Source organism: Kryptolebias marmoratus, linkage group LG14 (assembly GCF_001649575.2).
Source record: "Kryptolebias marmoratus isolate JLee-2015 linkage group LG14, ASM164957v2, whole genome shotgun sequence".
Taxonomy (NCBI): Eukaryota; Metazoa; Chordata; class Actinopteri; order Cyprinodontiformes; family Rivulidae; genus Kryptolebias; species Kryptolebias marmoratus.
The window spans coordinates 19,355,371-19,371,702 of NC_051443.1; the positions used below are offsets into that span (position 1 = coordinate 19,355,371).

General features: G+C 38.6%; 2 protein-coding genes across 5 annotated transcripts; both read right to left on the reverse strand.

Moving 5' to 3' along the window:
* Positions 1 to 35: 35 nt before the first annotated feature.
* Positions 36 to 3,310, reverse strand: snrpd3l (small nuclear ribonucleoprotein D3 polypeptide, like). 2 transcript variants are annotated; one of them, XM_017410639.3, is made up of 4 exons: positions 3,163 to 3,310; positions 1,862 to 2,003; positions 544 to 736; positions 36 to 237 (listed from the first exon to the last, which is right to left on the reverse strand). In XM_017410639.3, exons 2-4 carry the CDS (start codon positions 1,985 to 1,987, stop codon positions 173 to 175), a joined length of 384 nt encoding a protein of 127 aa, XP_017266128.1. In that variant the 5' UTR covers positions 1,988 to 2,003; positions 3,163 to 3,310; the 3' UTR covers positions 36 to 172. The 2 variants fall into 2 exon arrangements, with proteins under 2 accessions (XP_017266128.1, XP_024860495.1); XM_025004727.2 differs by lacking the exon at positions 3,163 to 3,310 and adding an exon at positions 2,233 to 2,356.
* Positions 3,311 to 5,162: 1,852 nt separating this feature from the next.
* Positions 5,163 to 14,089, reverse strand: adora2ab (adenosine A2a receptor b). 3 transcript variants are annotated; one of them, XM_025004728.2, is made up of 6 exons: positions 13,798 to 14,089; positions 10,429 to 10,587; positions 10,016 to 10,323; positions 9,751 to 9,882; positions 8,143 to 8,246; positions 5,163 to 6,594 (listed from the first exon to the last, which is right to left on the reverse strand). In XM_025004728.2, exons 3-6 carry the CDS (start codon positions 10,213 to 10,215, stop codon positions 5,654 to 5,656), a joined length of 1,377 nt encoding a protein of 458 aa, XP_024860496.1. In that variant the 5' UTR covers positions 10,216 to 10,323; positions 10,429 to 10,587; positions 13,798 to 14,089; the 3' UTR covers positions 5,163 to 5,653. The 3 variants fall into 3 exon arrangements, with proteins under 3 accessions (XP_024860496.1, XP_017266027.1, XP_024860497.1); XM_017410538.3 differs by having other exon boundaries at positions 10,423 to 10,587; XM_025004729.2 differs by lacking the exon at positions 10,429 to 10,587.
* Positions 14,090 to 16,332: the final 2,243 nt, after the last annotated feature.

Below are 16,332 nucleotides of genomic sequence, written 5' to 3' on the forward strand. Positions count from 1 at the left end.
TACAAAAGTAAAGTTGAGTCAAGGAGAGGATAAGAAACAATAAAACTGAAATATGTTTATTTTCATACAAAATAAAATCAAAGTGATAAACCGCAGAGCACAAGATTGCAAAGAATACCAAACTATTTTGAATCAAAAGATGACAAAATTAAACAAAGACTGAACGGGAAAGTTATCGCCTCTTCTGGAAAATGTTGCCTCTTCCAATTCCACCACGGCCTCGCCCTCTTGCAGCCACTGTAGAAAAAAGACAAAACAAAACATTTGACTAAAGAGAAATTCCAGTGTGGGTGTTTCTCATCAGGAAATAAACACACAAATCCGAAAACTCGAATCAACTCAAACTAATGCATTAAACAATGAAGTAGTAACCCCAGCACCTTTACCTCCAACTCTTGATTTCTTGTGGAATTCCAGAGAGGAAGAAATGCTTAAATGTACTTAACATCAGCAGTGTATTAATGCCAATTGTGTGAATGAGGTTAACAAAACGATATTGTCTCACAATTTGGGGAGACATTTATATAAATCCTTTCCACTCACCTTGTGCTTTAAGAATTGCTGCCTTGCCTCTTCCTGCTCCAGAGCCCTGGTTCTTGTTCTTCATACTCTTTAACATCGGAGCATTCTTTAACATATCGGGTAAGATCAGAAAGCGGATTTTGCTGCCACGAATGTAGACCTGCTCCAACTGCGCAACTCGGCCATCACGGTAAGTCACTGTGATATTGGACATCTGCGGAGGTAAAAAAAACAAACATAACTGTAAGGTCACAGCACATTAAAGATTGAAAAAGTATCTCTTTAGAGTGTTAGGTAATACATAGAAACCTATCCTAGTATAAAAGGTGTCAAAAATCTTATTAGGAAACCAGGTTTAGGATTTGCTAGTCACAAATTTGTCAAAACTTCTGTGAAAGAAACTTCCTACCAAAAGCTTAAAGTCTTACTCAAAAAATAAAATGCATATTAATTTGAAGGGTGAATAAATAAAATCTAAATCTCCTATATTTAACTAACTCCATTCCAAGAGTTGGGGCCCAGAAGAACAAAAATAATTATCAAACTAGTTGCACATTATAGAAATGTGCACTGTCAAACTTTATCATTTATAAAGTTTGGGATTCTTGGATTGAACAACTAATTAAAAAGCCCTACCCCCTTGGGCCATTTTTTTTAGAAATTAGGGTTGGACCTTAAAGGTTGAAGATTATATTGTACTACTCTGGTAAATACTTTAATCTCATATAGGTAAAGAATGCACCATATCATGTATCCAAGTACTGCCTTACTATTAAATGCCCAAATAAGGACCAAAAAAGGCTAAAAATATTTACATTTAGTGAAATGCTAATCCTATGCACTAACATGTTGCCAGTAATTATACACAAAAAAAGCTGAGCAGAAAACTAGCTCGCAGAGAAATGTGCACATCTTACACACCACATTTCTGGGATTCCATAATTATGAACAGATCACAAAACATTTTAACAAAAAATGTCCAAGTAATCAAAAAATAACAATTCACTTAATGTGTTACAAGTCTAATAATAAAGTGTCAAATTTTTTGCAGCTTCACTGTCCATGTTCAAGTAGGGGAAAATAAAGGGAGCAGGAATGGCAATGATATAAACAAACACTAACAGGACAGCATATGAGACTCCCTAGTTGTGTTTGATATTTAGGTTTTCAGTATATTTTTCACTCTGTACACATCTGACATCAGCTGCAACAGGTATGAACTGGAATACTGCAAGCTCAATTTCATTTTAAATTCATATTTTAGACGATTCGTTAGTATTAACAGCAGTTGTAGCGTGTGAATTTTATTCAGGGAAATAAGTCATGTCATCAAACAAACCTGGCAGTTCATGTTGTCCTCTGCTTCAATCAGCTTGCCCCTGTACACCTCTCCTGTGTTGGTCTCACAGGTCACAATGTGGCCCTCTGCCTCATGGAGGACCTTGATTGGTACACCGATGGACATCTTTCAAAAGGTCTTCCTGGAACACAAACCAATGTTACAACCCTTCTGCTCACCACGTTTCCTGCTACACAAGGCTGACCAAATCTGGAAACCATAAGTTTGTTGTGTTTGTGGCCACAGATTGGTGCCCAAGTTGATCAATCTGAATCAGAACCAAATCACACAGCAATAGAAAACGATGATTGTTTCTGATAAATAATGTTTTCCAAATTATGTGGCTGTTTAGGTCCTTGAGTATCCCTTACCTAAATAAACCTGTGACCCAGATGCACTAGAACAAGGGTCAATTCTGGTCCTTGAATGCCACTATCCTGCATGTTTTACCCGTTTCTCTGCTCCAACACACCTGATTTGAATCAATGGGTGATTAACAGGCTTCTGCAGAACATGAAGAGGTAATTTAACCACTGAATCAGGTGTGTTGGAGCAGAGAAACAAGTAAAACATGCAGGATAGTGGTCTTCAAGCAACCCCTTTCATGGAAATGCTACTGTTCATCCAAAAGGTCTTTTCCAGCTAGATGAACCACCATACCCTGCAAAACTGGTCCAAGAGTGGTTTAATGGACCTTCAGCTCTCAGTCCGATAGTAATGATCAGATATGGTGGGGAAAGTTTGTGCAGGAGACTTAATCAGACCTTCAGAAGTCATGACAACACTGGCCAGGGATGCTTCTAAGTCGTAGATGGACGGTCATAATTCTATAGCTGATTATCTCATCAGTAAACCGAAACAGAGTTAAGTCTATTGATTTAAGTATTTAAGCAAGGTTTATTCACAGGTTTACTTCCTAAACAGTTTTACTAGTGAGTAAAACATCGTAACTGTGTACTGATTGGTCTGGAGTCAAATGTAGCTTCGAGCTAAGTTAGCTACCTTAGCTAGCAAGGCTACTTTCCTGTACTATTTAGCTACTACAACTAAACTTCTATACAATTTACTGGTAAATTTGACACTAAATAAATTATTTTAAGTCATTAAGTTATTTAACTAGTTCTAATTTAATATTTGACCATTTTTAAGCAAACCAGATTCAGTTCGAAAAATACGCGTAGCCAAGCTACAAATGAATGAAAAGAACTCCCAAACGCAACTCAGACGTAAACCGATAGTAAAAGTAAAACGAGGGGAAACTGCATTTCTTCTCGGTAGTTAGTATTTCTTGTTATACTTACCTCAAATTGCGTTTAAAATTGTTTGCTTTGTTGTTGTTTCTTCCTGAGCAATATTCTGCAACGTGCGCTGGACGCTACCGCAGATCTTTGGAGCCCTTTTTTCCGCCTCCAACGGTGGGTCAACAGGAGTGCTTCCTGTGTCACGTGCCGCGGTGCATTGTGGGATATGTCGTTTTAGAATTAAAACCTAAATCCAACTCATCTAAACCTTGTTTTTATAGCACTTTTTAAACACAAGTGAAACACAGTGTGATTAACAAAAAGAAAACCAAAAAATAAAAAAAATAATAAAAATAAAAGTAAGAACCAAATTGAACTTAAATGGGTAAAGTTTTAAAGGAAATATTTTGACACCCAGCTAAAGTGGCATAGGAACTATAACTTATAAATGTCTGCTTACCTGGAGCTGAATCTTGAAATGCTATAAATACACACTGATATTTGTTTAAATACATGTATATTTTTATTAAATGAGGTGCATCAGTTGTTGACTACATTTTCCCTATCACTGAAGTAAGGTTTGTCAAAGACATCTGAATTTTCTGATAATATTACTACAATATGAAAATGTACACAAAATTGCAAAAAAAACATTAATAAAACATTTGATTCAGTAGCACAGTCGATTTGCATGTTCTTTCTAAAATGACACACAACAGTTTTGCATCCCATTGTCATCATGGCTCCAAGCTGACATTTACAACTTTATGGCATTCCATAAAAAGGCTCAATGGTAAACTTTTTTTTCTTCTTGGAAAAATGACTCACAGACAAATCACCCATAACCACATAATTTTCATGATCTTTATCTCGTCCTTGTCAAAACAACATTACACACAAAACAAAGAATTAAAATGAAAGCTTCATTTCATTTTAATATCCCGGGATATGATCACAAAGTGTACCAAACAACTGATATGCATAGGATTAGAATAAATATAAAGCGCATATTATATACATACCCATGTATGTTTATTCTGGGAGACATCTCTACGGGATTGCTATGAGGTACATAAAAGTAGCCTAATGCAGGTCTTTCCCACAGGGGAAGAGCTTTTTAATGGGAAAAGAGACCGCATAATGGGATAATAAAAGACATCATCAAATGAACCTTCATTTGATTTTCATTGCATTTGGCTCATTGACTGGCGTCAGTGGCCTGGCTACTCTGTAAACACCTCTTGGTGAGTAAGTTTGTGGCCATGCACTTTACATGTGTGTGCTTCCATATGAATGCATGTGCAGTTTTACTATGTCTGTGTACAAGTCAAACTCTGAAAGTCGTAGCATAACATATATATGGAGTTGTATTTGCTAAGTTCAAATAAGCCCTTTGTTTTGGCTGATAGGTAGTTTGTTTGTGTACATCTGTGCCTTTGAATCTTGTCACACAGATGTTGAAATGGCAACAGCCACATGTTGCCTGGCAGCTATCTAATCACCGATCAAGCCTTCAAGCTATCATGGGTTCTGCAGTTATCCATGCATTTGAGAAATTACATTGAAGTAGAGCTTTACTGAAGCAGTGGTGCGTCATCAGAATATATTACACTCCTCCTCAGGTTCTAACATCATGTACTGATTACACATTTATTATAACAACTTCTGTCTATCATATACAGCATGTAAACACTTCATCTATGACATTATGTCTGTGTTTCAGGGCAAAACACTTCATTACTGTCATTCATAGGTTTCAATAGAAAGTAGCAACAGCTCCATAAAGACACTGACAGTATATTACCTGATGCAGGAATATAGGTGCAATTCAAAAAATAAAATGCAGAATGTAATATATTCCAATAAACATGTATATTCTTCAGATAGTTTTCACATTTTGTTTTTTGTCATAATTATTTTAACATTAATTCAAATTGTTTTTACACATCAATCTTCAGAATTTTTTTTAAGAAAAACTAAACTGTTATTAGTGTTGTCATAATGTAATAAAAACACAAAATTATAAAGAAAAACTTTAAAGAGTTTGAAACTTTCTGCAGTTTTTTTCACATTAAGACGCACAATTTGTATACAATTAAAAAATTGACACACCACCATAGTTGACCTTGTTGGGAAACCATAAGCATTAGCACAAACTCAGCATCTACCTGCTTTGAGCATTTTGTTTTCTAGTTTATGCATATAGAAGAGCTATATCACAAATAATATATATGACTTCAAAGAAAGATTAAAGGTCTAGAATTTCTCCAAATGTTAATTAGTTGACATCAAATGAATACTTTCTGAGATTTTTATTAAAATCAATCCATTCATGAGATATCTCCTAACACTACAGACAATACATACACATACATACACAAACAGACATGAATTAAAACATTATTGCCTTTCGCCTTAGGCGGCAGGCAATGAACAAAAACCACTTTTATTGTTGGCGCTGATTTACTGAGACTTCATTAATGCTGTCATGTTTGCACAACACTGGGTGTCACGGTGTTAAAACCTGTTTTTGTGCAAACAGTCAACTTTGTCATGAAACCTCAGTGATATTTGTGGAGCAGGTACAATCTGTCTGATTTGGGGAGTGAGTTTGAATGTTTGCAAAAGCAATGCAGCTTCCTCCGTCTTTGAGCTCTAAAACACCTGCTGCTTCCTGTAAACACATGACTGATTTTGATGCATCCTGTGAAGAATATGTCATGGTCCCACTCGTTACATGGTGTCCATTGGGTACATAGCTGCTCGGTGCATTATCTGAACTTGATGTCCAGCAGCTAGAAAGTTCATGTGCATCATTGTGTCTCGTTTGATCAGGAAAGGGGTCCAGAATGTAGCTGTTTACTACCGTGCCACATGTCGAACCCTCTTTACTGGATTGGGAGGTCCGTCTGATGCTGTTACTCCCAACTCCCCTGCCATCAGCGTTCTCAACCCCAAGCTCTTGTCTACTTTTCAGGATGTGTTGGTAAAAAATCTTCCGAAACGTCTGCCTGAACTCTCGAATGCGGTAGGCGTAGATGAAGGGATTCACAACAGAGTTAGCGTGGGAGAGGATGATGGCAATGTTCATCACCCAGATGTGTGGGCGTTTGCAGCCCTGACACAGGTGGTTGAAACAATTGATGATGTGCAGAGGAAGCCAACAGAGAGCAAACAAACCCACAATTATGGCCAGCGATTTAGCAGCGTGCACTTCCTTCTGCAGGACTGAACGAGACGAGCTCGAAGCCGGCACTTTCTGCCCAGGAGTAAGTGTGTGCTCAACTTTGACATTCATCAGTCGGAGCTGCCGCAGAGCCACCATAAAGATGTTGACGTAGATGACCAGCATGACTAGCAGAGGGACCAGCACACAGCCAAAGAAATTGAAATAGACCATATAGTTCAGGGTGACTACTTTCTCAAACAAGCACTGGGTCATGCCTTCAGGACAGCTGATGTTTCCCTCTGTGGTGATGCTGGAGTTCCACCCTGTGCAACAAAAACAAAAAAATACTGTCAGTTTTTTTCCCTAATTCTTAATTATATCAACTAAATAAATTTCACCATAATAGAAAATGTGCATGAGATAACCCATTTAGAGGTAAAAATACAAGCATAGTTTGGGTCTCAGAAACCAGCCAAAGTGGAGTACAGCCCAGTGTATCTCTCCTGCCGGTTTCAAGCAAATGGTGAGGGTTGTATCAGGAAGGGCATCCAGCGTAAAACACTTTTGCCAAAGCAAACATCCAAGGCCTGGGTTAACAATGCTGTTGACAAACAGGGTGTCATCAGAAATTGTGCTGCTGTTAGTCAAAGACCACGAGGGGGAAACGTGCCAAGAGACAGAGGGAGAAGAGGAAAGGTTAGAGTGTAGAACTGAGGGTAGCAATTCTAAATGTAGGGACAATGACAGGTAAATGTAGAGAGCTGGCTGACATGATGCAGAGAAGGAAAGTAGATCTGTTATGTGTGAAAGAGACCAAGTGGAAGGCCAGCAAAGCTTGCTGCATTGGGACAGGGTTTAAGCTATTTTACCATGGTGTGGATAGAAAGACAATGGACATTTTGGTGAAGGAAACAGAGGAGATGAGGAAGTGATGGGCAGGTTTGATGTCAAGTAAAGGAACCAGGAAGGACAGATGGTGGTAGATTTTGCCAAGAGGATGAAAATGGCTGTAGTCAACACATACTTCCAAAAGATGGAGGAACACTGGGAGGCCTACAAGAGTGGAGGCAGGAGTACGCAAGTAGACTAGACTGTAAACTAGACTTAGACTAGAGGTGTCTATTTCTGAGGAGCAGTGTGGTTTTATGCCAAGAAAGAGCACCACAGATGCCATTTTTGCTTTGATGATGCTGACGGAGAAGTACTTCATTGTGTTTTTGTGGCTTTAGAAAAGCCATATGACAGGGTGCCAAGGGAGGAGCTGTGGTGTTGTATGAGGAAATCTAGAGTTGAAGAGAAGTATGTCAGACTGGTACAGGACATGTATGAGGACAGCAGGACAGTTGTGAGGTGCGCTGTAGGACCGACAGATAGCTTCATTGTGGAGATGGGACTGCATCAAGGATTGGGTCTGAGTCCCTTCTTGTTTGCTCTGGTGATGAACAGACCAACAGATGAGGTCAGGCAGGAATTCTCGTGGACTATGATGTTTGCAGATGACATTGTGATCTGTGGTGAGAACAGGGAACAAGTGGAAGAGAACTTGGAGACATGCCTCATGTCTTTATTTCGTGTGGAAAATAAGTGGACTGAAAAACAGACAATGGGCCAACGTGGAACTCACACACAATCTCATAATGGGCTTTTTCTTCAGCCTCTTTATTGTACAAGAAGAAAATACACACAGATATGCTGACTGTTTCCAAGACTGGACAATAAACAGGATACGACAAGATTCAACCAACAAGATTCAGCCTAATGATTAACAAAACATTCATGTGTTTTTCTTGCACAAAGACATCTTTGACAATAGTTTTCATATGAAATTTATAGAAGTGACATTATTAATATTGCAAGTAAACACGTCTCACCTGTGTTCCAGCCAAACATCGGTGTGAGTCCGATGCCAACTGAGAGAATCCAGCACAGTGCTATGATGAACTTCGCCCTCTGACCCGTCACCAAGCTGTGGTACCTGAAAGGTTGAACAGAACCCCAGTGATACCGTATACTGAGAAATGTTTTGTTTAATCTTTGTGAAAATATAAAATAAAGTCAAAATCTGCCAATATTTTTAAAAAAGGCTGTGCAATGAAGTCTAACTATATCATTTATATATTTGTCTAAAACAGAATTTAACTTCAACTTCAGCTTTGTAAAACAGGTGTAGATTAATCAGCTCATGTCTATATTTGTACCCTGCCTGGCTTGTTCACAAATTTGCCTATTAAAATGAACACATTAAATGTTTCAATGTGTAGACGTGTTGTCATCCTGATGTTATGATACATGAGTCTGCATATAGTTGTGTCACTGTAAATAAAACATGATTTCCTCTTCATGCTACAGTTTGCTGATATGTCTTTTTTGACTCTGACTTCAAACCCTTGCAAATCTGATTACAGTTTTAAACTAAAATCATTTTATGTTGAGAAACGATGAATTTGTAGCCATTGTGCGTGAAATAAGCTTTAAGTAAAGATCTTAAACTTGGAGTGCATGTTGTGAATCACTCTCAGCTACTAACACATCAAATTTTACTCCATTTTCTGAAAAAAAAGGGTGAATTATAGTAATTTTTGTGTTTTCTAAGTTTGGCTGGCTGTGGTGGCCATCGTGAATCGAGCTGACTCCAAAAGCTAAACAGTTGTAAACGTCCATCCTAAGATTACTTCCTGCATATTTAAATAAAATTTGTGCAGTGGTTTGTGGGATATTTTGGTAACAGTTGACACATAAACACACACAAACATAGGAAAAAGTCTTACTGACCATCTTCCCCTTTTGATGGTGGTAGACTAAAAAAAAGAATAAATATTCACTAACTAGATAAGTACTTGGGCATAAAACTGTCCCAGTATTTTTGAGTGAGACCCTGTAGGGGCAGGTTATCCACCTGTGTTAGCATGCAAACACACACTGACAATAGTTATGCAACTGCTTATGTAAATTCATCATGTGATGAGAATTCATAGGACTAAATATACTTGACAAAAGAAAATGAAACTGCCACTAATGTAGTGGCACCAAAAAAAGGACTGTGATACGTAAACACCTCAGTGTTGTGTTAAAATCCCTTGAACAGAAACAGGAAAGTTTAGTGCGGCATTTCACTGCTGTGGATGCACACGAGTGCTTGGATAATAGTGGAGATACTGGATTATATTGGCAAAATATCTCCTGGATTTTAATGAAACTGTCAAAAAGTAATAATTAGACGTAAATCTATCACTGATTACCTTTTGGAGTCAATCCAATTCAAGATGGCCACCACAGAAACTTAGCCAAAACAAAAATGTCTAACTCAGTGAATTTTACCGATATAAAGCTAAAATTTAGTGTGGTGGAAGCTGATCATCATCGTTTTAATAACTTTCATCAAAAACATTACATGTTTTTGTTTAAGGTTTGGAAAGAACTGCACACAATCTAACATTCTTGGAAATCAGTTGCCCTTCATCCTCCCCACCCCCACTCACCTGAGAGGGTTTTTGATTGCGATGTAACGGTCTATGGCGATAGCCAGCAGGCTGAAAATGGAGCTCTGAGTGAGCACGAGGACAAAGCAGGCGATGAACAAGCAGCCGTAGAAATCGGCACAGAAACCCACACTAATATAAATACAAAATGGGAAACATCTCCAATCAAACATAAGAAATCATCAGTATGTTGTGTCTGATAATGTAATATTTCAGTGGCACAACATTAACTCCAGCCCCAAATTAAATAACAAGGAAATGATACCTAATTGTGATTGCGAAAGGGATCGCCAGCAGCCCCACAGCAATATCAGCCACTGCCAGTGAGACCACGAAGAAGTTGGTGATGCTCTGCAGGTTGGAGTTGAGGCAGACGGCCCAGCAGACCAGGACGTTCCCAGCTACAGCCAGGAGAGCGATCAGCAGCTCCAGGCCAATGTAAACCACTTGGTAGTTCCTCAGCATGGTTGTTTTTTCCTCCTTTTTTGCTTTCTTTGCTCACTCATCCCACACACTCAGCTGCTCGTCTTGTTTTTAGACAAAACATTGGCTTGTGGAGCTGCTTGATACGACCTAAGCAAAAAAAAAAAAAAAGTGTTATGAAGACAGAGCTGGAGCAGGAAGTTCCCACCACAACGATCACATGTTCAAATGCCTGATTTCACTTTATACCTTTACCGTCACAACTGCTGTATTGGTTTATTGGTCTTCCTCTTTATAAATTTAGCATCTTTTCTGTTTGGTTCAGTGAACTTTGTCACAGAAGGAAGTAGTAGTACGTTAAGGACGGAACGTCTGAGAGGTTTGGCCAACAAATGCTAAAGTAAGAACAGCGGTCTGCGGAGGGAAGGAGGAGATAAAACACAGTGTCAGTGATTCAAGCGTGTACAAACAGATTGCAGTGACCGTAAAGTACTCGTGCACACACACGTTAGAAAAACTATCTATCACTTTAAAGACAAGGGGACAGGGCCAAAGCAGACAGGCCAACAATGGGCTTTTTATTTTGGGAAAAGTTTCCCATAAACCCTTTCTGCTAATCATTCCAGTTACTGACACACTTTCCTCCAAACTCGCTGATAATTGCACAAAAAAACACCGATATGCTGCACCAGACATTGCAAAACTTTTGCACTTTTTTTTAAGATAAATTCCTGTATGTTGTAATGAAGGTGGGGTTTATTACACAAATCTTGTACAACGTCAGCAACAAGAGATCTGAAGGAAAAAAGGGAAAAAAAATTTCACAGTGAAGCTAAATGTTGGGTTGTGTTGATGAAGTACTTCTGTTGCGCCTTTAGAAAATCTCATGAACTTCAAAAACTAAATTTCTGATTGATTTTGAAGATATTTTTACTTTTGTTATAAAGTTTTCATTAAAAAAATTACACCTCAAGATCACATATAGATGATAAAAATGGCAGCTCAACAAAAAATGTAAAATGTGTTTTTGGCAAAAGCGTGTAAGTGTAGTTTTAATGGTAATAAAAGAACAGGACATGGGTCATTGGTTGGGTGTTTAAAACAACTTAAAAGTAAAATAAAACTCTAGCTACTCATATAAACTCAACAGAAGCTCAATGAAGCTGCAAGAAAACAAGCAGGCATCCTGGTTGGTCATCAACAAGAGACGTCTTGACCAGAATTTCCATCATTCAAAAGATAAAAACCAGTGTGTCAGTGCACGCAGAAAGAAAACGGAGTTCTCTCAAAAATGTGAAAACAAAAACAAAAAGCAGCAGAACTGTGGACCAAAGCTGGGATCTAACGCGACCAAAAATGCACTTCAATCCACGACTGAAATAGGAAACTTGTTCATCATGGACTTACAGAGCTGAAACTGACACCGCAACATTCATGGGTGGACAATAAATGTGCAGAAGTGTGAAGCTGCATTGTAACTGGTTATACTTGAGAGCTTATTCTTGTCAGGAAATGGAATTTCTTGAGTCATTTACACGATTCTAGTAGATTTTAAGTGCAGGGAAACTCCCAAAAACAAGACGACTAAAAAGAAACAACGAAATGGTTCGAAAGCAAGATGTTACACTTTATGTAAGACTCAGAGTCCAGGAATTCAATTATTCTGTGAAGCATAAAGTCTCAATTAAAATATATTGTAATAGTGGCATTAAAAAAGTTTAAATATATTCTCCAATTCTTTTAGATTAAGAGCTAAATTATTTATGGCTTCAGTTTACATGTAGGGAATCTCCCATGACTAATATCAAACCACAGAAATATTGGGTTACTGAACTTGCCACCTTTGAATGACTAAAAATAGGAAGTCTAATTTTAAAATATACATTTTAATACCCCAATTAAGGGGGTTACACAAATCAGCCAGAACATTATGACTAGATCCGGTTAATTGAGTAAAACTGCGCATCCTGTCAAAACCCAAAATAGTGATGGGAGGAAGCAGAATTTTTGCATCCAAGTCTTTTTCCAAATGACTTAACATTTTTACTTTCATGCCTCCTTTCACAGAGAAACAACATTCCCCTAAAGTAGCCGGATATAAATGAGCTTCTAATGGCAGTGATGGGAAATATGAGAAATATGACCAATCGGTTATTGGAACACGCTGCCAACCGCGCACATGATGTCAAAACCAAAGTGAATTTCTGGGGTCTCGAAATAACTCCAATCTTAAAACAGTTTACATCAGTCTGTGTCAATGCTATTTCATAAACCTTGACGTTGAACAGCTTTTTTGGCAGAAATATAGTAACATTCCTTCTGACCCAGGCTGCACCGGGAGAATTAGCTGCTGACAAATGATCAAATAGTTCTCTGTAAATAACCATGAAACTGACAACAAAGTAAAGATTTATTTGTGCTGTTATCTACAATAGGTAAGATATTAACTGCTCCTCCCGGGAAACCCCACTTCAAGGATCTATCCCTTTAATTTGATCTCTGGAAATCATCTCAAGAACCCGACTTGGTGTTCCACAGCCCACGGTGAGGCTGTGACCCAGATTTAGGAAACCGGTTCTGTTGACTACAGAATGGTAAACATAAAAGTGTAAAGAACCAGTGAGAACTCTGCATATATACGTCTTAAGACGTATAAGATAAGATACAAAGAGAACAAGTGATAAAAGCTATTTCCTTCCTTGTAACACATTTCACATTCATTGATAATTTCCTTAAATGCACATCAGAGTCACAGTCAGCCCTTTAGCTCCACCAGTGGTAATCCTGACAGGCGGTCTGTTTACCAAAGTCCAGTTTCTCCTCCATTGTTGTGCTGTTTAAACTTTCTCATAGGCCAAAGGAATTCCAAAACTATTTATCCAGCTGCTTATAAAGCTGCAGTAAAAGACCTCATGAGGTTGCAACACAATAAGTACCTGCAAATCCCCCGAAGTAAAGGGTGAAACCAGAAACTTACATGCTTTTCTTCAGTGTTTCACGTTAAAGGCTGCACGAAAAAGAGAGAAATAAATTCACGCAGTGGGCTTCTCTAACCTTTCTCCAGCTGACTGCGTTGGCAGAAAACCAGATCTGTTTGGCCACGATTCTAAACAGCAGTGGAGGAAAAGATAAGAAAATGCACATCCTGTTGGGAAGGATCTGTCTCTGCTCTGCCTGTCAATCAATGTGTGCCAGCTCAGCTCCACCAAAGTCCAAGGAAAACAAATAGGAAATGTTCTTACTATTTACAACCTGCAGGAGAGGATTTCAATAACAGCATATACTGTTTAACCTGAGAGATGAGTTTCTGTTGAACGACTGACTCATGGCTTGAATTGATTTACAACACACTGAAGTTGCCAGGCTTTCTCCTAAAACGTTAAAGCAATGCATTTGCTTTAGTTTAACCACGCTAGAGATATTTTCATCGTTTTACGAATTAAAAGCCAGATGTTTCCAGTTTCATGTGTGAAAGAATCAGCCAAAATTATAGCTTAAAAACATTATTTTCAAGTTTTCAAAAGGTATTATAAGGGATGGAAACCTACCAACCTGTCACTGAAAGTCACAAAACGGTCAACCAAGTTATTCACAACAACCTAAACAGGAAGGAGCGCGTCTTACCTGATGACTTGGATGAAGGAGGGGAAAAAAAGAGTCGTTTCTCTACTTCCTCCCTGCTAATTTACATCGAAATAAAGCAAAAGTCGAAAAGCAGACACGTGACTTGGACTAAGGAACCTAAGAGAAAGAGAAACGGAGCCGAAGCTCCTGACATGATGGCCCCGCTGCGCAGGATGCCGCGTAATGACGCGCTGGGGCAGGAAAGTGCGGCTGCAAGTAGCTGTGTGAAGCTGCTGCAGGTTCACTGCGCTCTGTGCGCTCTGTGCGCGCCCTGTGCTGCTCGGATTGTGAGGTCAGACGGCGGGGGAAACCCGCCTACCCTCAACAAAACCAAAACGACGTTTCTTAGAATTTGGTTTTCAGTTTGGTTTAACAATGACGCGATAGTCCTTTAATGACTCAGTTTTTCATCCTCAGAAGAACCGTTTGTGCGCCGGAAGGACAGCAGGTGATTCTGGTAAACAGAGGCAGGGGCAGTGGCGGCTGGTGGAATTGTCTCAAGGAGGGGCTATAAATCCAAAATAGACGTATACCAAAGGTTTTGGTATATGTCAATTATGTGATACCTTAGTATATGTTTTGGTCCAAAACATATACTAAGGTATAACACCAGTGTATTTACATGAATTAAAACGACAAAAGCAACATTATAATGTACATATAAATGCATATATGCATAAGTGCTTCCTAAACACACTAATACTTACAAAGACGGAGGTCTCCCAAGGCAAAAGCCTGTAGGGCCTGTTGCCATTTATGTAGGGGGAACAGATTATTTCAGGCGGCTAAAATATTTTGTTTCCTCTCTTAACTTTGGCAAATAAAGAGCAAATGTTATCAAAATCACAGGATTTATTGTTGATGAGGAAAGGATTAAACACAGTTAAAGACTTGCAGGTAAATTAATTTGTTTCCATTTTATGTAGGGGGAACAGATTATTTCAGGCAGCTGAAATATCCATTCTCTTCTCTCCTCCCCCCATAACTTTGGCAAATAAAAAGCAACTGTTTCCAAATTCTCAAACATTATGTGTGATAGCATACTAGACATTTCCTTAATCCAGTAATCTGTCATATTTTACATTAGAACGGGATTTGCCAAAATGTCTACACTCTGATCATTTCAGGAAGTCTTTATTTTTGTGCCCTGCTATCAGCTAACTTTGCTCCTCTTGTATCAGAAATGAAAAATTATAAATGCACACTACTTGTTGGGAACCTGTGTTTCTTGACTGACTTTTATTTGTCAGGCTTAAGAGACAAAAGTTGAAAAAAGATCGATTCTCTTCGCGTTTAAAATAACACAGAACAGCGTAAAAAGACCTCCACACAAGACCTCGTTTATTTATTTATTTTATTTTGATAGCTGCCGATTAAACTGAAAGTTACAACACTGACATGATTATATGAGTAATTTTTACCGAGAAATCGATCAGAAGCGCCGTGAAAATGGTCAGATCCGCCGGATCCACCTCTCTGGCTGCAATGCGCGCTCCCGACACGGAGGGAACAGAATTTCACCGGGAACAGAATTTCGCACAAGACCGGAACTCGTCTCGAACTCTCCTCTGTTTAGTTTTTTTCAGAAAGTGAAAGAAATAAAAAAGTAGCATCTCTCACTGCAGGCTGCAACTCAAACTCAGCTCAATATTATGGGAAGATATACAAATTTTCCCGTTGCAGTCTCACAGAATTTTGAGTATTTGTGATCAAGTGACCAGTGAGTGGTGCAGCTGTTTTGCCATTTTTAAAAATCCCAATTTACATGTTTTTTTTTATATCCATAATTATAAAACCATACTCTGAACTGTTTATTATTTCATTGCCCACCTCCACCTGGATCATACCCACTATGGCAGCTGCCTCCATGTTTAGAAATCAATCTACAAGAGTACAATTTTGAAAAGAAGTACAGTTTTTTAAAAGAATATCAAATCAAATCAAATTTTATTTGTATAGCACATTTCAGCAGCAAGGCATTTCAAGGTGCTTTACATAATTACAAAAACAAAATAAAAACAGCATGTGACATTGAATAAACAGTAAGAAAGAGAAAAACATCGAAGACATCAAAAACCCGCACTCTAACCCTAATTTAGCCATAAGCAGGTGGGTTTTAAGTTGAGATTTAAAGGCACCCAGTGTTTCAGCTGTTATTATTTAATATCAGCGTGGTTTTTAGATCTGGACATTCAGGGAAGTAGCCTAGATTTTTTTTCCCTTTGTAGGTGCCAAAATACATCTCTAGAGCTATAAACTAAACTGAGAGTTGGAGATGTCCACAATGACTCTGGGACTACTAACAGTTTTCCAAAACCCAAGCAACGTTACAGGCGTCACCTTATAGATCCACGTGTCCTCATCCAGCAGCTTCTGTATTTATACATTGCCTGACATGCCATGACAAAACAACTGCTGGACTGGGGAAGAGGCGCAGCACGTTCCAGATTTCTCAACTGCGATGCACGACTGTTGCACCACCGTTACACGACGTTCCTGTGACTGTCGAGCAGCAGCTACAAGCGCCCAAAATTT